Source organism: Lithobates pipiens, unplaced genomic scaffold (assembly GCF_037356315.1).
Source record: "Lithobates pipiens isolate NorthernLeopardFrog02 unplaced genomic scaffold, aLitPip1_a1.2 Scaffold_22, whole genome shotgun sequence".
Lineage (NCBI taxonomy): Eukaryota > Metazoa > Chordata > Amphibia > Anura > Ranidae > Lithobates > Lithobates pipiens.
The window spans coordinates 101238745-101259450 of NW_027507784.1; the positions used below are offsets into that span (position 1 = coordinate 101238745).

Here is a 20706-nt window from a genome sequence, read left to right on the forward strand (position 1 = left end):
TAATTGGCTTCCTTTCATGACATTCATTGTATACCATTGTATTGCTAGTTGTGATTGGTCACAGTGATTACATGGTACAGACAGGGTCAATCACAGCCCATTTGCACCATGTGATTAGATGTGACCAATCACAGTGTCTACACGCTATCATTTAGTAAAAATATTTGCTTATAGCAGTGAAATTTACTGCTATAAGTAAGTATAGTAAGTAAGTAAATAAGTAAGTATAGTATAGTAAAAAGTATGTAAAAATTAAAAAAAACCCTGATTAACTCCCCAGAGTGGTACAGTGCTACTTTAGTAACACTGTATTGATCTTGTCACAGTATGTAAAAAAAAAATGTTAACAAAAAAAAAAAAAGAAGAAACAATATTTTTAAAAATGTTTAAAAAAATTATTCAGTTTCAGTAGGGTGTACAGTGCATCCGGAAAGTATTCACAGTGCTTCATTTTTTCCACATTTTGTTATGTTACAGCCTTATTGCATGATGATGAATTAAATTCATTATTTTCCTCAAAATCCTACAAACAATACCCCATAATGACAACATGAAAGGTGTTTGTTTGAAATCTTTGCAAATTTATTCAAAATAAAAAAACAAATCACATGTACATTATTGAGCAAAGGCTGTGAACACTTCTTTGTTGAAACACCTTTGGCACCAATTACAACCTCAAGTCTTTTTTAGTATGATGCTTCAAGCTTGGCACCTATTTTTGGCACTTTCTCCCATTCTTCTTTGCAGATAAAAGAAAGGTCTGGTGACACCTCCATCCTTAATAGTACAATAAAAGCAAAGATATCGCCCTTTGGGACTTTATATGAGGTGTGCACAATAGGCTGATGAAATTGACAAATATAAATACAATAAAAATATTTATTGCAGAAATGATCACACAGAAAAGAGTGGCATAAACAAAGGCAAAGCCGATACAATTTGTACAGGGTTAAAGATTGCATTGCATTAGAAATACATGAGTATACATAACATCTAAAACACCCGATGTGTGACTCGCTCTTCAGGGGTGGATGCATGCAGGATATATATGGAAATGAATGACCAAAAGGGTAATTTCACACATGAATAAATGATGGACAAACGGTAAGAGGGGCCTTACAGAAAAAAAAACAAAAAACAACCCCGTACTCACCAATTGGCAAGGCCTAGGTGCCTGTGACTATGTTCCTCCTCTCTTTCCCAGATGCATTAAGAGGCTGCAGGAGGAAGATGGAGAGATTGATTCTTCTATATCCTCCAATCCCCCATTCGGCTACTTTCTGATGCCCCTCTTGTGCTCTCTGCCCCCCCCGGCTCTCAGGTCCCCCCATGTGCTCTCCACCCCCCAGTGCTCTCTCATACCCCTGGGTACTCAGGTCCCCCCATGTGCTCTCCACCCTCTCAGTGCTCTCTGACCCCCCTGAGCTCTAAGGTCCCTCATGTTCTCTCCACTCCTCAAGTGCTGTCTGACCCCCCGGGGCTCCCAGGTCCCCCCCATGTGCTCTCCACCCTCCAGTGCTCACTGACCCCCCCCCCCCGTGCTCTCAGGTCCACCAATGTGCTCTCCACCCCCCCAGTGCTCTCAACCCCCCCAGTGCTCTTTGACCCCCTGGGCTCTCAGGTCCCCCCATGTGCTCTCCACCTCCACAGTGCTCTCTGCCCCCCCCCAGTGCTCTCTGATCCCCTGGGCTCTCAGGTCCCCCCATGTGCTCTCCCCCCAGTGCTCTCTGACCCCCCCTTGGCTCTCAGGTCCCCCCATGTGCTCTCCCCCCAGTGCTCTCTGACCCCCCTTGGCTCTCAGGTCCCCCCCAGTGCTCTCTGACCTCCCTGGGCTCTCAGGTCCCCCCCCCAATGTGCTCTCCACCCCACCCCCATTGCTCTCTGACCTCCCCCGGGCTCTCGGGACCCCCCATGTGCTCTCCACCACACCCCCAGTGCTCTCTGACCCCCCAGGGCTCTCAGGTCCCCCCCATGTGCTCTCCACCCCCAGTGCTCTGATTCCCCCCTTGCACTCCAGCTCCCCCCAGTGCTCTCAGCACCCCCCCCCATGCTCTCAGCTCCCCCATGTGTTCCTTCCACCCATGTGCTCTCCACCCTGTGCTCTCCAGCCCCCCTGTGTTCTTCGCGCCCCCTGGTGCTCTCTGCCCCCCCCCCCATGCTCTTAATCCCCCTAGTCCTGTGCTCTCAGACTCCCCAAAGTGCTCTACAGCCCACCTAGTGTTCTACAGCCCCCCATTCTCTCTACCTCCGTGCTCTCCAGCCAGCCCCCCATGCTCACCAGCCCCCCACGGTGCCCTACGTTTGCCAGACCCCCTTATGCTCTCTGCCACCCCCTCGTGCTCTCCACCCCCTCAATCATATACAACCCCCCCCCCCCCCACTCTGTGCTCTTTCTCAGTTCCCCCTCGCCTCCATTAGGATGGAGCTTGGGGAAGGGGCCGGTCAATATGTCTTGGGCTGCTCAGTCTAAAATGTCCATGCTTATTTTTTCTCCCAGTCCGAGCCTGTGCGGGACTTCCACTTTTGGGTGGAACTCCACTTTAAAGTAATGCAGTTCCCTATCACAAAAAAATGACCTGGTCAGGAAGGGGGGTTACATTTTCCAGAGGTCAAGTGGACAAGGACATTCTTTCCAAATAAAGGACAACTGGTAGCTAGGGTAAGAAAAGCTTGCAGCAGCTTATAGGTGGACTCACGCAACCTGTAAGCAGCTCAGACACAAGTCCAATCACCTAGAAGCATGGTGTAGGGGGCTGTGGGTGAGGCTGCAGCTCCTGTACACCAAGTGCCTCCTCTGTCCCTGGAAACAGGAGCTGCAGCCTCACATTGGAGGATTTGTGCTACCTGAGGCCATAGACAGAGATCCTCCCCTGGAAGCCTGCCCAGACCTCTGCATTGTATGAGCCCCTCCCTGGGATGGAGATCACTCGCTGCTCATACAGGACACAGTGAGGAGTGAGGAGTGGAAGAGGAGTGAGGACTAGTGAAGAGTGGGCTGGGCAGAGAACCCTGAAGAAGAGAAGAGAGCTGGCAGGCAAGACTCGGGTAGTCAGGCAGGGCGGGGTGTGTGACATATAAAGAGCCCGATCCCTCCAGAGAACAAGGCTTGCATTGAGCGGAGGGGACTGGAAAGGGCGCAAGGAGGGAGGGGGACCCGGATAAAAAGAAGAAGCGGAGGGGGGAGGAAGTCAGCGTGAGAACTAAGAGAGAGAGCGGAGCCACCACCTCCACCACCAGCACCTTCACCTCCACCACCAGCACCTTCACCTCCACCACCACCACCACCAGCACCTCCACCACCAGCATGTCTACCGCCCGGCTCTACCTGTACTGTGCCGCGCTCCTCTCCGCGACACTCATCGCCGCCTTCAACCTGGATACCGACAATGCCATCTCCAAAGGAGGAGAGCCCGGGAGCTTGTTCGGCTTCTCCCTCGCCATGCACTGGCAGCTGCAACCCCAGGACCGGAGACTGTAAGTTCACCACCCATAGACGGCTCAGGTGTCGGAGGAGATCCGGACAAAGTTCATCGCTTTGCTGCTTCTCTATAGATCCTTCCATTACTGACAGCTAGAGCTGCTGCATAACTTCTTTACCTAGATCTAGAGTGTGAAGGACAGGGGGATTGTTGGCACAGTGGTTGGCAAGTGGCAGTGCAATGGCTGTATAGATAAATCGATTATAAACCCGACAATTTCATATTTTGCAGTTTAGCAATAATTAGATGTGATGGCTGCATTCCTTTTCTTTTTTTAGGCTTTGTTATCGTTATTGTCATCTGATGATCCGGCCAGTAACAAGTTTCCAGTCTTAGGAGGTCTCCAATCTGCACAGAGGAGCAATGGAGGCACCCATTGTTAGTGTGTAGCAGATTTAGATGGACTTGACTAACAAATTCTGTTTGTGTTTTTGAAAGGAGCTCTTTGATAGAAGAAAACTCTAAATGCCTGTACAAAAAAAGTCTATATCAGGGGTGTCCAAACTTTTCAAACAAGGGGCCAGTTTACTGCCCTTCAGACTTTAGGGGGCCGGACTGTGGCCAACCGGAGAAATAATGCCACATCTTTAGTGGGAGGAATAACGCCCCATCATTGGTGTAAGTGGAAGGAATAGTGTCCCATTATTGGTATCACTGGAAGGAATAGTGCCCTGTTATTGGTGTCAGTGGAAGGAATAGTGGCCGTTATTGGTGTCAGTGGAAGGAAAAGTGCCCCGTTGTTGGTGTCAGTGGAAGGAATTGTGCCCCGTTATTGGTGTCAGTGGAAGGAATCGTGCCCCATCATTGATGTCAGTGGAAGGAATAATTCCCTATAATTGGTGTCAGTGGAAGGAATAATGCCCCATCATTGGTGTCAGTGGAAGAAATAGTGCCCCATCATTGGTGTCAGTGGAAGGAATAATGCCCATTATTGGTGACAGTGGAAGGAATAGTGCCCCCTTATTGGTGTCAGTGGAAGGAATAGTGCCCCATCATTGGTGTCAGTGGATGGAATAATGCCCCATCATTGGTGTCAGTGGAAGGAATAGTGCCCCATTATTGGTGTCAATGGAAGAATAGTGCCCCATCATTGGTGTCAGTGGGGGGAAGGATTCCCATCATTGGTATTAGTGGGAGGAAATGTTCTCCATTGTTGGTGTCAGTGGCAAGAATTATCCTCTCATTGTTGGTATCAGTAAGTGGAATAGTGCCCCAAAGGCCAGATAAAAGCACGCAAAGGGCCGCAGTTTGGAGACTACATTTCTATATGAGTGTTTTTTCTGCCAAAGGAACACTAGTAGAATTTTGTAACAACATTTTATGTTGTAAGAATGTTCATTCACCTTTCTAATCATCGGTGGGGTCAACTTTCATTTTCAACAACAGTGATGCAGGGTGGAAATATTTCTCAAATGTATAAATTTGTACGGCTCGGTTCACATTTATGCAAATCGGTGAATTGTGAACTGCATTCGATTCCCATGACGTGAACAGAACATCTTTCAATGGGGCTGGATTCCATATGTCCGGGTGTCCGCAGTCCATCTTTAAAAAGAGTCCTGTGCGTTTTTCAGTCCGGTTCACGTTGCACAGCTAAACCAGTGAACAAAACCACACAGGACTACTTTTAAAAACTGCGCTGAAGCCGTGGCCAGACATATGTGGATCCTGGATTTGAATGGTTTATATCAGTGTCTTGTATGAGGTGGTTGTTAGACTCTGGTACTCAGGACACGTGTCCCAGGATTTCTGCTGTTTCCCGGTCTCCTCTGAGATATGGAGATAATACATTTTATGCATAATCTAGTTATGGGACATTGCATAATTTTACAGAAAAATTGAGAATTTATCTTCTTTTCCAGTCGCCTAAGGCCTCTTTCACACAGGGCGGATCAGTAATGATCCACCCCGTGATGATCCGCTGGTGTGGTTTTTTTTCGTTTGGTAAAGTCCATTCATTCTAAAATCAAATGTTACAAGCAGTTGAAATCTTGAATTGCTTTCAAACGCCGTTCATGTGGACTGAGAATTTTTGGGCAAATTTTCGTTCAAAATTCTACTAGTGTATACCTAGCTTTACACTTTTAAAAATGTTTTCCTTTTGAGATAAATTAATAAAAGTTGACTATTGTAGGCGCCCCGTCAGTGGTAAATGGTGTCTCAACCCTCTAACTGCCACTTTATATGGACAGTTGGTCTGGTAAAGGAAGTTGGAAAATAACAGACTTACTGGTTAGATCACTAGGTGAAAATAAAAGAAAAAAGAAAACAAATGCAGCCACCACATCTGAGGATTGATAGACTACTATATATAAGATGTTTGTTTTCGGGTTTAGTACCACTGAAATAGAGGCATTGCATGATGGGCAATTGCGTTTCCCCTGATTTGATGGGTTTATATCAGTGTCTTTTGCGGAGTGGTTGTTAGACTCTGGTACTCAGGGTAAGTGTCCCAGGTCTTCTGCTGAGTGTACTTGTGGTCTCCTGTGAAATATGGAGATAATACATTTTATGCATAATCCAGTTATGTAACATAGTATATTTTAACTTCTTTTCCATCCTTCTCTTATTGTTTTTTTTTTTTTTTTTATTCTAAACAGTAATACATTTTTTATTTTATTTTATCCATGTCATCACAATGTGACATTCATTTTTGTTCAGTTAAAAAGATTATATTAGTTTTAAGACTCATATTAGACCCAAGCTAGCCATCATAGTATTTCACCAGCCCCTCAGCATTTTTAATCTGTATTCCCAGAGATGCCCCCCGAGTCCTAGAACCATAGAAGCATCCCTGGTCTTGTGCACTCAGGTTGGGTTTACACGAATGCGATGCCAGACATCGCATGTGATTTGCACCATATTGCTGTGCACATCACATGCGATTGTCTGTGCAATGCAAATTCAGCCATACAGTTTGTATGGCTGAAATCGCTTCGCATTCGGACTAAAATGGTGCAGGACCCTTTTTTTGGACCGCACTGGAATCGGATTGCATCGGTGTTCAGACTCATGCTATCCGATTGCCCTCTGATTTCACATTTCACCCTGCGTTCTGCAAACTAATTTGGGGGTGTCATTAACTGCACATTGACACGCGCATTCGCAGAGAACAGTGTAAACTGCCTGCGAGTCAGATGTGGGAACCCATGCAGGAATCACTGTTGGTCCCACATCACTGTGAACCCAGCCTTAAAGTGAATCTGCCATGAAAGTATATGGAGGGCGCCATTGCTTGGGAACGTTAGTTCCCTGGCTGCCATGCTGATGCTTTTCTGAGCCCCTGATACAGAATATGTATAGAGATGAGGAACTCTGACAGTCATTTACAGTTCATCAATGACACAAAAGTATTTTCAAAACTATAGTAACCCTTACACACGACCGGACTTTTCAACAGCAAAGGTCCGATGAAACGAATCCACCGGACAATTCGATCGTGTGGGGGCTTCATCAGACCTTTGCTGTCTAAAAATCAGATGGACTTTAGATTTAGAACATGTTTCAAATCTTTCCAACAGACTCGAGTCCAGTTGAAAAATACGTTTGTCTGTGTGCTAGTCCGACGGATGAAAACCGACGCTAGGGCAGCTATTGGCTACTGGCTATAAATTTCCTTATTCTAGTCCAGTCATATGTCATTACATTCAAATCCATCAGACTTTGGAGTGATTGTGTGTGGCCAAGTCCGTTAGTTCGGAAAGTCCGTCAGAACTCCGCTGAAAAGTTAGTCGGGAAGACCGTTGGGCCTAGTCTGCCGGAAAGACCGGTTGTGTGTACACGGCATTACAGGTATCCTCTCATCCTGTAACTGGACAGTGAAAGGAGAAGCAGTAGACTGATGAGCTCTTCTCTCTGTTACCCTCTTCTCTACCACTGTCAGCATGCTCCTAGCAGTGCAGAACAACTGATTGGCTTCCTGTGATGCTTCTTCTTCACCAGCCTGAGCTCTGCTTTTATTAATGAAAACATCATTGTACAATATATCTGCCTGGAGTTCAGATTTAAGAAGGAGGTGCTTGTTTGTCCCAAGCAATGAGTGTTTCTATTCCATGGCTATAGTACAGGTTACACAATGAAATGTAGGATTTGGCTGGCTGCTGGTGAAGGTTGCATGGGGCGGTTTGCAGTGGCTGCAAGGTTATACTTAGTACAGAATATGTCAGACAATGTATTACTTATGAGGAATTGAGACGTTATCTTCCACTGGAGGCTTTCTGTGAGCTCTCCTGCACAGGTCGAATGTAACTGCTTTATTGTGGATCTTGTGTTTGAACATACGCCTTACATGCTGCTCAGTGAACTTTGAAACCTGTAGATGTTAGGTAAATGATTAAGCTAATAAGTCATCTATGTGTTGCGCCCTTGCAGCCTTCTTGATTTTTACCGCAGACAGGATATGTCGTAGCAAATGAACAATTTACTACAAGACAATAAAGTGCCAGTCACTCAGAATTGTTATAAAATTACATAGAAACATAAAAAGTGGCATTCAATTTAAACATAAATGTAAAGTTAAATGTTAACTCAGGGTCCGTTCACACAGGGGCGACCCGTCAGGCGACTTAGCCGCCTGACAAGTCGCGTCCCGCTCTATGCAATGGAACCGTTCTAATCGGAGCGACTCAAGTCGCTTCCGACTTAGAAAAAGGTTCCTGTACGACTTTTGGGGCGACTTGCATTGACTTCTATACAGAAGTCATTTCACAAGCCGCCGCTAAAGTCGGATCCCGGTCGCCTGAGGCAGTCGCGCTGCAAGTCGTGCTGCCTTAGTGTGAACGGGCTCTAAATGTACAGTTAAATGTAAAATGTTGGGCACAGGTTCTTAATTAGTTTTACTTCTGCGCTAATTGGAAAAAGAAAATCAGATTTTCTGCATATGATAAAATATGTATAATACAGAATAAGTATTTTTAGCCAATACATTTTAAATAGCTTGGAACCAGTTAGAATGTACTGAGAATGAATGTGTCAGGAGTACCTGACCTAAGGTCTCATTCAGGTCAACGCCATACCATATAAAAGTCCAAAATGCAGTGCTTAAAATCGCATCAAAGCGCTTTCATTAAAAGGTAGATAATACGAAGGGCCCTTAACCAGCTTCTGTGTGTATGGAAAAGCACACCGCACCCAACTGAATCCAATCTACTTACCAGAAGGAAATGATATAAAGGCACATAATCATCAATCCCAGGAAATCATGGTGTCACTCTCCAGATGATACAAGTAGAGCAGCAAGGAAGGGTCCAATGTCAGATAGTGTATATATATATATATATATTTTTATTATTTGATGATCAACAAACTGTGCTGTCTGCCCTTACTTATTTTTGTTATTATTGTTAGCGCAGATACCCACCACCCCTTCGTTTAAACTACTATGCCATACAATGACTGTGTCAGAAGTACCTGACCTAAGGCCTCATTCAGATCTATCCCATACACTGAATGTGTCAGAAGTACCTGGCCTAAGGCCACATTCGTGTCTATGCCATACAATGAATGTGTCAGAAGTACCTGACCTAAGGCCTCATTCAGATCTATGCCATACAATGAATGTGTCAGGAGTACCTGACCTAAGGCCTCATTCAGATCTATGCCATACAATGGATGTGTCAATAGTGTGATTCGTGTTTGAATCACATGCGGTTTCACTATGACAAGCCTGGATTCACACAAAAGTGGTGGAGGAAACCACCTGCGATTTGGACGGGAATTGCACAATATTCCTGTTCAAATCACATGCGACTCTTTGAAGTGTGATTTGAGCCCATTCAGTTTGTATGGGCTCAAATCACACCGCAGCAGTATCAATTTTAGGTATCCAGAGCATGTGCATGCATACGAGTTTGCATGCAAATACTCAGTATCGGCACTAATCCCAATACCGGTGTCAGTGCAACCCTAGAGTTTAGCACTGATGCATGAGGCTTCAGCATTAGGGTGCAGGTGCACCATCCAGCCCCGCTGCTGGCAGCTGTTAAACTATATGTGAGGCTGCCAACTGTTGCTGCTGGATGGCACACCAAGTGCTGCTAATGTTTAATGCAGTATCGAGAGACAAAGGCTCAGAACACAAGAAATCTGCATTCCAGGCATTCATCCCTTAGGCACATGCTGCCCTAAAGGCTGGTAGCAGCTGTCAGACTCTCTAATACAGCCATTCTCAACCAGGGTTTCGTGGAACCCTGTGGTTCCTCCAGAGGTTGCTAGGGGTTCCTTGAGCTGTGGCCGATGAACCACCTTTTTTTTTGGTGCCTACAGAGTTTAAGGTTCAGCATCACTTAGCAAAGCCAGCAGCATGACACCAAATATCTTTTCAGCTGTCTTTAAGGGTGGCATTCTGAGCACCACTTTAAGTGGGACATTCTTCCTATTGGCCACCAGTATAATGGGCATTGTTCCTATTGACCCCTGTTAAATTGGTTTTAGTAAGGGTTGCTCAAGACCTGAAAATTATTTTTGGGGTTCCTCTAGGGTTAAAAGGTTGAGAAAGGCTGCGCTAATAGTTTAACAGGTAGCTGACAGTGGGGCTGGCCACCATGTGTGCATGCGACCTAAAACACGTTATATGTCTAAAACATGGTAGCAAGGCTCTTCATGGTAAATCGTGCACTACAAACATGTAATAATACTCAGTGAATGGAGCCAGACCCCTATTCACACCTGGGAGATTTGAAGCCCGTTTCCCCGAAGTGTTTTACTCCCATTATATTTAGTGGTGTTCTTCACACCGGGGTATTGTGCCACTTGAGCTTGCCTCTTAAACTTTAGTACATGAACTTCTTTGGGGCAGAGGTATGTGTCTTTGGTTTCTAGAGCAAAAGAATGTCACCAGCACACCAAGGACCTCCGAAATGGGTCCTAAGCTTTAATCAGCAATCACATCGTTACAGCAGATTGCAACGGTTAAGAGCCACACAGGACCCGTTCATCAGTCACACGCCTGATGAAGGTTTCCTGCGTGGCTTTGAAACGTTGCAATCTGCTTAGGACCCATTTTGGAGGTCCTTGGTGTGCCAGTAACATTCTTTTGCTCTGACTTGACATGGTTCAAGCCGGTGGTTGTTTCAGCACCCACATATATGCTCAGCCATTTTTATAGGAACGTGTTCGGTGGGAATAGTGCGTTCAAAGTTTTGGTTTCTAGAGACTTCAATGACAGCACTTAAACAATACGCGTAATACACATTTTTAGCACAATTTTTTTTCTTCTTCTTCTCTCCTGGTAACTAGCTTTCTATTGACTACAATGAAAATGCTCAAGACTGAAAATATCCATAAATGTGCATATACACACAGCAGAAGCTCAAGCATGAACTTGGCTATACTTGGTAAACAAGGGGTGCAAGAGATGACATGACATTGATTTAGGGCATGTTGGCACTTGTAGTTCCCCTGCAGTCGCAAAGCTGTAGGTTTGCGTTTTATGGAGAAAGGATGATAACTGAAGGATGAGGATTCAGCATGCAGGCATAGCCGCCTCTCAGAAGATCTATCTGTTGATAAACCATCAGCGGTTGAGGCACCACATGTCTCAGATTGCCAGGCAGTGCCTCTGGAGCAGTGGTGCACCAACAGGGGAACCTCATGTACTAGAGATTGGCTGACAGTGGTTCATCTTTTTCCAGCACATTGTAGAAGAGTAAATATCATCATAAAATGTTAGCTAGAGAAAAAATGAAACATATAAACATAAGATTTGTTACATTGTGTGTGGCATTTGTACATGACTGTTTTTTAAATAGAACTAAACACTAACTGGATATTTAGTTTACTGAAGCAATTTTTATAAATAATTGCCTTGTTTTTTTTCCAGAATATATTTTACACTAGGTCCACACTGTAGCCAGTCCAGGAAATCGTGTAAATTGTCTGCGTTCCCTGACCTGCAGACAACCTCAGGGAAAACATACTGTCCTTAACTGCACCAGAGAAGGCATCAAACCACATGATGCCAGAGAATGATCAGGGACTTTTTCCCTGCATTTCCCGCAGGTACAGCATCCCATTCAAATGAATAGACTGCTATGCCTGCGCAAAACACGAGCTGCGTCACCTAGTGAACCTAGGTATACCAGTTTTCCTTTTTTTGCACTTCAGTGCTGCAGATCTCCTCCAGCTTTTTTCAGCCACTTCTGGTCTATATGTACTCACTTCAATGTCAGCTGTACATCAGTGCTCTGGACCAGATTCCTGATAGTGTCAGCAATGGGCCATGCATGTGCAGTGTGTGTTGGCATGGTCATTTGTAGTCTCGCCCAGGGACACATGCGACAGGGTGACAATGTAGGCACACAAGTGGGAGACAGATGTTATTCCATAACAGGAACTGCCTGAAGAAGGAAATTCATGTCAGGATCACCAGGTATTTTTTTTTCAAGTTGCCTTCAGACTTTGGCCTTTGGTTGAAGTGCATGCATGCTATTATTTGGTATTTAGCTGGTAATGTGCTTTGTGATAATGTGCTCAGTGGTCCCTTTGGGCTCTCAAGAGTGATCGACATTTAGATTGTTTTTCAGAGGGCATTTCACAGGAGTTGACGAGGCATTATATCGCTTTCTCATCTTCTTGTTTAACCCAGTAGTGCTGCACTACCGTGCCGCAGTTGCATGCATTGTAATTGGTTGTGGTGCAGTCTCATTGAACTCAATACATGAGTTTGCTAGATGGTACCACACTACTCGTTTTTTTTTGTTCTACTCAGCGGGTCAAACAGAAATAAAATCACAGCTCAGGTCAGAGCCACTGTACTAACAATCTGATGTTAGTACAACTATCTCCCCTGCTCTGCTATTGTGTTCTGACAGAGGGACAGCCCCCCCACCAGAACACTCCGGTCAGCCATTGGCTGAGAGTGCTGATTGGGAGCCGGTCGGCAGACTGTTTTCAATCATGATCCTTCAACAAACCGGCTGCCATACACACGGGCCGAATGAACCGGCTGATGTCACCCAACATTCAAGCTGGTGTGTACTAAAAACACACCTCAACCGCCTGGTTTTACTGCACTAACAACATCCATGTTTAAGGGGCCTAAAGCAGCTCATTCGTTTATTATAGGTACTTATATAGTGCAGTCAATTTTACACAGTGCTGTACATTTATATTAAACATTCACATCAGTACCTGCCCTCAAGGAACTTACAATCCAAGGTCCTTGACTCACATTCATAGAGTACATACTAAGGACAATTCAGACAGGAGTCAGGTAACCTACCAGCATGTATTTAGAGTGTGGGAGAGAACCCACAAATGCACAGGGAGAACATGCAGACTCCAACCAGGTAGTGCCGTGGTTGGGATTTGAACCACTGACTCTAGTGCTACTAGGCAGAACTGCTAACCCTTTACAATAGACAGCCAACAAATGATAATGGAAAGAAACCTGACCTGCATTTTTTTTGTTTAACCCAGTGCGCCTCACCACACTCATTTGACCTTGTGTTACCACAACACATAAGTGTGAAGCCAACATTAATGAAAACTTCTCATTTATAACGATTGAAAACAGCTTTTGAAGTTGATTAGCATGTTAAAGCTTATAGGAGATTTCAGTGTTTGGGTTTAGATCTTCTATAATAATACTAAGATGACAAGGCCCTGTAGATTATACACATTACACCGGGGGGAAGTGAAACTACTTACATCTAATAGGCTGAAGCTCGTAGTTCCTCTAACTTGGAGAATGCACAGGTCGCTCAGTAAGGGAGCTTGCAGTTACTTTAGGCTTTGCATCTCCATTGTGATGGACAAATCTGTTTTCTATGGGATCCTGATTGATTCTAATCACAGCAGTAGGGTTAATTGCTCCCCACAACCCCTGCCCCCACATGCACTTTTGTCCCTGTGGGAATTTCGTTTTTCAGATTCCATTTCCCCTGCCCTCAGATGGGTTGTATTGTTCTCTGTGCTTGCACTGCCCTTTCACACTCTGATGGCTTCTCTGAATCCAGACTGTCAGCTGCACAATAAATCATCACTGTAACGTTAGAAGGAAGTGAGGTGGAGATGTTCGCAAGCCACAAAAAATATTTCTGTGCAGATGTATTACACAGGTATTGTCTGTTGTGGCATTTCATACATGGCTGTTATTACAGATGTATTTAACCAAACCAGCCATTAACCCAGCTAGTTCTATTCTCCAAAAGTAAAACGGATTTAAAATATTACATTTATTAGCTGTCCCATAGATATGTTACCTGAGCCCCCCCTGAAGTCCTACCTTGTTTACTTGAGTCCCCTGAAAAATGCCCTACCTTGGTCTTCAAGAAACTCAAGAAGTTTGTTGGTACCTAGTCGCCTTTTATGCATAATACCTGGGTGTCTATCCCGATGGTTCAGAACTGATGGCACATTTTGATACATATGGTGGCAATGCCTTTAATAGTAAATATTTTTGGCCCTGTGCTTATCAGATAGCCTATACTATCTTAAATAAAGCCCAAGAACTCAGTGAAAGCTCTTTTGAAAAAAATAAATAAAAAATGTTGACTGTGCCAACTTCCATCTGCTTACAAATGTTTCCACTGCTGAAAAGCAAACAATTGCCAGGTTCTAGAGGAAGCCAACTATCCTTTTCAATGACCTTAAATCTCATATTAACTGTTTGCATGACATTTGAGAAAATGGTGGCTACCTTGGGTGAAAGATTATATAATTTCCATAAACTTTGGGATTCTTGGATCACACACTAGAGGGTTGATTTACTAAACTCCGGTTTTAGTAAATCAACCCATAGGTCTTTGGGTTTAGGTCAATCGGCTTTGGCTTGTGCTGATGGCACCGGTTTGAGAGGCTTCTGAGATCATTCAGAATTCATTGGGGTGCATTTGTCCTGAAGTCCACCTGCTTCTGACCTGCATTTGCATTCCCATAGACATGTATGGGGTTGCAAAACCTGTTTGAAAGCCTGTTGACATAGGTGCAAAGCCTGGCCAGATATGTGGCATTCAAGCATTGCTAGAGTTAATCAAGTCTTGTATAGTATGCAGCTCAACCAATTGCATGTTTAATGGAGAGATTTTTCAGCATGTTTGGCATTATCTGACAGTTTGTCTTCCAACTGTATTTGCTTCAAATACAGACACAAGCACTGTCGCCTCAGAGAACATTGACAGTGTGATGGTTTCATAGATGGCAAGATACTGCTCCTCACAATCTGATCTTCTGTGTCCTTCAATGTTCAATAAGCATAAAAGATCCATAGCTACCCTTTACCAGTAATGAGGCTGAAGTTATTTGTCTAGAACACAGGTTGCCAACCACTGTGCTGTGGCTCACAGCTGGGCCACAGCCTCTCTTCACCTGGGCCTCCAACCATCTGCAGATCCTTTAACCCCCCCCCCCCCCAAAGTGCATCCTAGCTTCAAGAGTGGTCCTCAGTGTTCCCCACCCTGCTGTAGAGCCACCAGCAGTGCCGGATTTAGACCTTGGGGGGCACGGACACTTTAAGTTTGGGGGCAACATTAAATTATATGACAAATAAAAAAATGAACTAAAATAAATTTAATAAACCACATTTGTTCTAAAAAAAATAAGGTTTCCCCCAGTTTTATTGACTGTAAGAACACATATTACACAGGTATTTGGAACTAGCAAGTCATACATCACAGTTATGCATCACACTATAATATTTACAAAAAGTCTTTCTTTCTGCACTTAGCATCTGCAAAACCTTTAACTCATCAACCGGTATCATCTTGAGGACACTGCTCTCCACATCCAGTAGGCACAGCGCACTTAGTCTTTCATGGTCAGCGTGGTGCCAATTTGCTGAATGACCTTTCTCCTGAAAAACTGAGACTATCATCCTCAAATAAATTTTAGGAGCTACAGTAACACCTGGAAAGGTATGAGCAAGACCCTTCATCATATAATAAAACTGTCCGTTGAGATGGAGTGAGATATGACCAGACCTTGACAAAGTCTGCAAACTGGACAATTTCCTTAACGAACACACTACTGAAGTCTCGATGGAAAATATGTTTAATTTTTTTATAAAGGAAATCTGGGGTCCCCTCTAGCAGGGGGACCCGGGGCAATTGCCCCTTTTGCTCCCTCCTTAAATCCTGCATTGGCCACCAGTCCTCCATAGGGTCCCAGACCTCCAACAGTGGTCCCATACTTTTATTGTGTGAGCATAAACTTTTTTTTTCTATTGTTGGGGCATTTGGAAGAATTTACCGGACCCTGGTCTCAAAATGGTTAAGAATCATTAATCTAGAACAGGGGTCTTCAATTGTTCTAAAGAAAGGGCCAGTTTACTGTCTTTAGGGGGGCTGGACTGTGCCCAATGGGAGTAAACAATGGCTGATCTTTGGTATTAGGGGGAGAAATAGTTGGTGTAAGTGGGAGCAATAGCGCCCCGTTTTTGTTGTTAGTGGAATAAATAGTGCCCCATTGTTGGTGTCAGTGGCTGGAATTATGCCCCATTGTTGGTGTCAGTGATGGGAATAATGCTTGAAGGGCTAGATAAAGGAAAGCAAAGGGCCACAGTTTGGAGACCACTGATCTAGAACACCCTAAACCAAACCATACAAGCAGTTTTTAACAGTCACATATACAAGTGCAAAGTGCTTACACTTGATGGCAACTGAAATAATGTTGTGGTTTTAAAGAAAAATATTACCCAAATACTGCAGACTTCCTTTTAGGGATTTTTCTCAATTTACAGATGTCTCATCACACTGTAAATTTAGACAGATCCCTTATCTCAAGTCTTGCAGAGCTATAGAAACCTTCATAGGCTGGCCATATATTATACAGCTTTCTTATACAATTTTCCTTTAGTTTTACCAAAACCATATAATACGAGGACAAATCTAAACACTTTCAATTTGTATGACATCAGGTGGGCCCTTGTTCTACATAGTTGAAGGTAAATCTAAAGGAATTGAACAATAAATGTGTATAATTTATAGGCAGCTATAGTGCCGTGTACACACGATCGGACTTTCCGGTGGACCGGAATCTGTATGACAATTCGATCATGTGTGGACTCTCGAAAAGTCAGACGGACCTAGAAATAAAACATGTTTCAAATCTATCTGACGGACTCAAGTTTGATGGACTAAAAATCGGGAAAACCGTTCATCTGTGTGCTAGTCCGACGGACCAAATACGACCCAAGGGCAACTATTGGCTATTGAACTTCCTTGTTTAGACCCGTTTACATCATCACGTTCAAAACGAACAGACTTTTGAATGGACTTAGTCCAGTTGTGTGTGGCCAAGTCCGTTGCGTTCAGAAAGTCCGTCGGACCTCTGCCGAAAGTCCGTCGGGAAGACCATCGGACCTAGTCTGTCGAAAAGTCCGGTCCTGTATACGTGACATAAGAGTCTTCTATATTTTTTTAAAAAATTTTAGTTTTTGGTAATTTGCTTTACTGAATGTTTTCCTTTATCATGCCAAAGGAGATGATGGAGCTTTTTAAATCATTAATAATAATATTAGATATAATAATAACTTTATATGTAAGGAAAAAAGAGCTCCCAATGAGATCTATCCGATAGGCAATGACTGGTAATGTAAATTGTAGTCTTGATAGATGTTTTCATATGAAGACCGCATGGCATGTATAGCATTCTCTGTTATAGAAATTGTCATTATAATATTCGCTCTGGCTATGTGCATGTGTGGACAAGTTTGACAAATTCTACAGCTATTAAAGTAACATAGAAGATGATTGCACTGCTGGTAAACCGAAAAACCGGCGTTATTCTGCCATAAACACAAGATGACTTGTATTTCACACTACAGACAGTGCTTTCTTGGAGGAAGTGGTGTGTGCACTGTGAAATTCTTCTGAAATGTTTCAGTGTCTGTTCACATAAAAAGAAGACATTTCAGCTTTATCAGAGGGTCGATCACCCTTTTGGGTGTGAACGAGCCAGATCTTTACCTAGTGGCTGTTTTGTGTCTGAACTATGGGCAGACCTAGAGAATTGTCATCTTTATTTACTTTAAAGTCCAACCGTTTTTTTTGTTTTTTTTAATTTGTTGATTTGGGAAGTGCCCAGCACGTGGGAGATTCAAAGAGCTTTGGCCATACTTCTGTCGTAGGTCACAGGAGTCCACTTAGTTCTGCACTGACGTCACAGAGCCAGTCCATGCTATGCAGGGATTCCAACAATAGTGTCGGGATTAGACCCCTTTCACACCGAGGGCGTTTTGCTATAGTGTTAGAAATAGCACCTGCAATCCGCCCTCAAACTGCTGCACCATTGTCTCCAGTGTGAAAGCCCGAGAGTTTTCACACCGGAGCGGTGCACTGGCAGGGCATCAGGAAAAGTCCTGCCAGCAGCTTCTTTGGAGCGGTGTGTTTACCGCTCCTCCACTGCTGCTCCCCATTGAAATCAATGGGGCAGCGCTGTAATACCGCCGGCACTAGTGGCCGAAATGCGCTGAAGATCCGATGGTAAAACGCCGCTAAAAATAGCGGCGTTTTACTGCCGACGCTATGGGCGCGGCAGTGTGACAGGGGTCTTACTGCTGCCACTTTTTCCTCAAGCCAAACCCGAACACTTTAGCGGTGCACAGAAAATTTTTTATTTATTTTTTAGTATAGAGGGCGCTACATGAAATTAATATCAGCATAGAGTGATGTGATGTATGTCTACTTCACATATTTATGTGCACTTTAGCTGTTATTGGTGGAAATAATTATCACTCTATAATGATATTAATTTCATGTAGCGCCCTCTATCTATTATCAATTCTTGTTGTTCACATTATGCAATCAAGGGAGCAGCTTATATATTTTTATTTTTTATTATTTATTGTGTTACACTATTGTCACATTGTACACAATTATATATGTGGCGCAAAGTTTTTTTCTTTTATATTTATATCTTTTATATTTTTTAGTATACACTATAGGACAGTGATGGCGAACCTTGGCACCCCAGATGTTTTGAAACTACATTTCCCATGATGCTCAACTACACTGCAAAGTGCATGAGCATCATGGGAAATGTAGTTCCAAAACATCTGGGGTGCCAAGATTCACTATAACTGCTATAGGATAACAGACCTGGGGCACCTTTGGAACAGTAATGCAGCGTGCATAGTGCCCCCCTCACCCTCCTTGTCAGACCCTGCTCTGAGCTACATTCATGTCTAAAAAATGTGTCCGGGTTTCAGGGGGGACTGAATCACAACCCTAGTCGGGATACACCTAGATTTGTGACCCGCAACTGGCTCAACCCCTCAACGCACAGGTAAACTGTCTGTCACCATTGGGGCACACAGGAAAACAATTGTTTCCTAAGTGTCCCATTCACACTGCAACACAGGCCATAACTATCTTTTTATGTAAACGCTAAAACTTTTCCGCAAAACCAATCAATAAATCGCTTATTGTGTTTTTTTTTTTTTTACCAAAAATATGTAGAAGAATATGTATCGGCCTAAACTGAGGAAGAAATATATATTGTTTGTTGGATATTTATTATAGCAAAATGTAAAAAATAATGCGTTTTTTTTCAAAATTGGCGCTCTTTTTTTGTTTATAGCGCAAAAAATAAAAACCGCAGGGGTGATCAAATACCACCAAAAGAAAACTCTATTTGTTTGGAAAAAATGACGTAAATTTTGTTTGGGAGCCACATTGCACGACTGCGCAATTGTCAGTTAAAGCGACGCAGTGCCGAATCGCAAAAAGTGCTCTGGTCTTGGCCAGCAAAATGGACCGGGGGCTTAAGTAGTTAACAAAGAATACCCATTCACATGTAAGGGAAATGAAAAATAAAAAAAACTGCATTTTTGTTTTTACATGATTGGATGACTGAAGTCAGTAGATCTCCCCCACATTTAATAAGCTCTGGAGCAACTGCACTTGCAGAGCACTCAGTCTCTTTGCCTTTAGTAAATCAACCCCTTTGTCTTGTGTATGCCTTAAAGATACACAGTAAATAGTTGCCAACACAGACCCACTACATCTGGTGTGAACAGGCCTTAAAGCAGAAAGTTTTTCCTGCCACACTTAGTATTAAGTCATTGAGCTTATTACATGTTTGGTCTGTTTTCTGACCATGAGCTGTGATGGAATGCTCTTGCAGACATTTTTTTAAGCTCTTGCCATTTCCATAGCAGCTGTGTAATGAGCATGAAATCCCTGTGACTTGCTTTGTACACAATGCAGTGCAATGGGACAGTCGTCCTTTGCCTACGTGTACATAGAACCTGTCCTATTGGCTGGCAGGGAATTCCAGGACAACAAATTGCTTTGAATGACTGATCTGAGGATCGGAGGCGGCACACATTGTTACTCCTCATACACACTAGTTGATTGTAAACCCTGTTGCTCCCGACAGGAGAAAGTCAGCGTTATAAACTCATTTAGGCTGCAATTATTTTCAAACCAGTTTAGGTGAGTTTAACAGACATTAGGTCATGCGTTTATGCACGTTTAGGAGCATTTGGCATTTTTTATGCCCTAAAGCTCCCCTCCTGAATGTGATTTTTTTTTTTTTTACATTCCGGAGAGGAGCTTTGACTGCCTCCTAAACTCTCGTAAAAGCTTATGGGGTTGATTTACTAAAGGCAAATAAGCTGTACCCTTTTGAAAGTGCAGTTGCCCTCTGAAAGTGCAGTTGCTCCAGGCCTTAGTAAATAAGGTAAAGTTTCACTTTAAAAAGAATAAACAATCACATGCAAGGAAAAAAAAACTGCATTTTTGCTTGCACATGATTGGATGATGGAAGCCAGAAGGGATCTCCCTCATTTGCTAAGCTCTGGAGTAACTGCACTTTCAAAAGTTCACAGTAAATTTGACTTTAGTAAATCAACCCCAATGTATCTCCAATACATGAGCATTTCCGCTTGTTTTACCTTTTTTTTTTTTTTTTTTTTTTCATATGCTGCTATTATAGAAAAATACCTGTTGATCCTGCCAGAAATCGGGCTCCTAACTTCATGTTCCCTGCCCAGTTTCCTTCTGTGGATTACATAACACCCCCTATGTTATAGCAATGAATAAAAGGCGGTGCTCTATAGTCCAGATCAGAAGAGCAGCGTAGGGTGACAATGCAGCTCTTGCATAGATACAATATGGTGAGTGAGTGTTGTCACCCTAGGACAGAAAGGGTGTTACCAGCAGGACCAGCATTTGAGAATAAAGGGAAAACAGTATGAGAAAATAAAAACAAAGGCAGCCACCAAATCAAAGGCATAGTACACACCTATGCTTGTACGACTGTGCATACGCGTGTTTGTATGTTTTCG

The 20706-nt window shown here is 43.6% G+C and overlaps 1 protein-coding gene across 2 annotated transcripts in view; it reads left to right on the forward strand.

Annotated features, from left to right (window-relative positions):
* Positions 1-2895: 2895 nt before the first annotated feature.
* Positions 2896-20706, forward strand: part of ITGA6 (integrin subunit alpha 6) — a 135064-nt gene continuing 117253 nt past the window's right edge. Inside the window, exon 1 of one of the 2 annotated variants that reach the window (XM_077448006.1) lies at positions 2896-3474. In XM_077448006.1, the coding sequence (XP_077304132.1) occupies positions 3305-3474 (170 nt within the window). In that variant the 5' untranslated portion in view covers positions 2896-3304. The remainder of the gene's footprint in view (positions 3475-20706) is intronic. The other variant, XM_077448007.1, reaches the window with a different exon arrangement.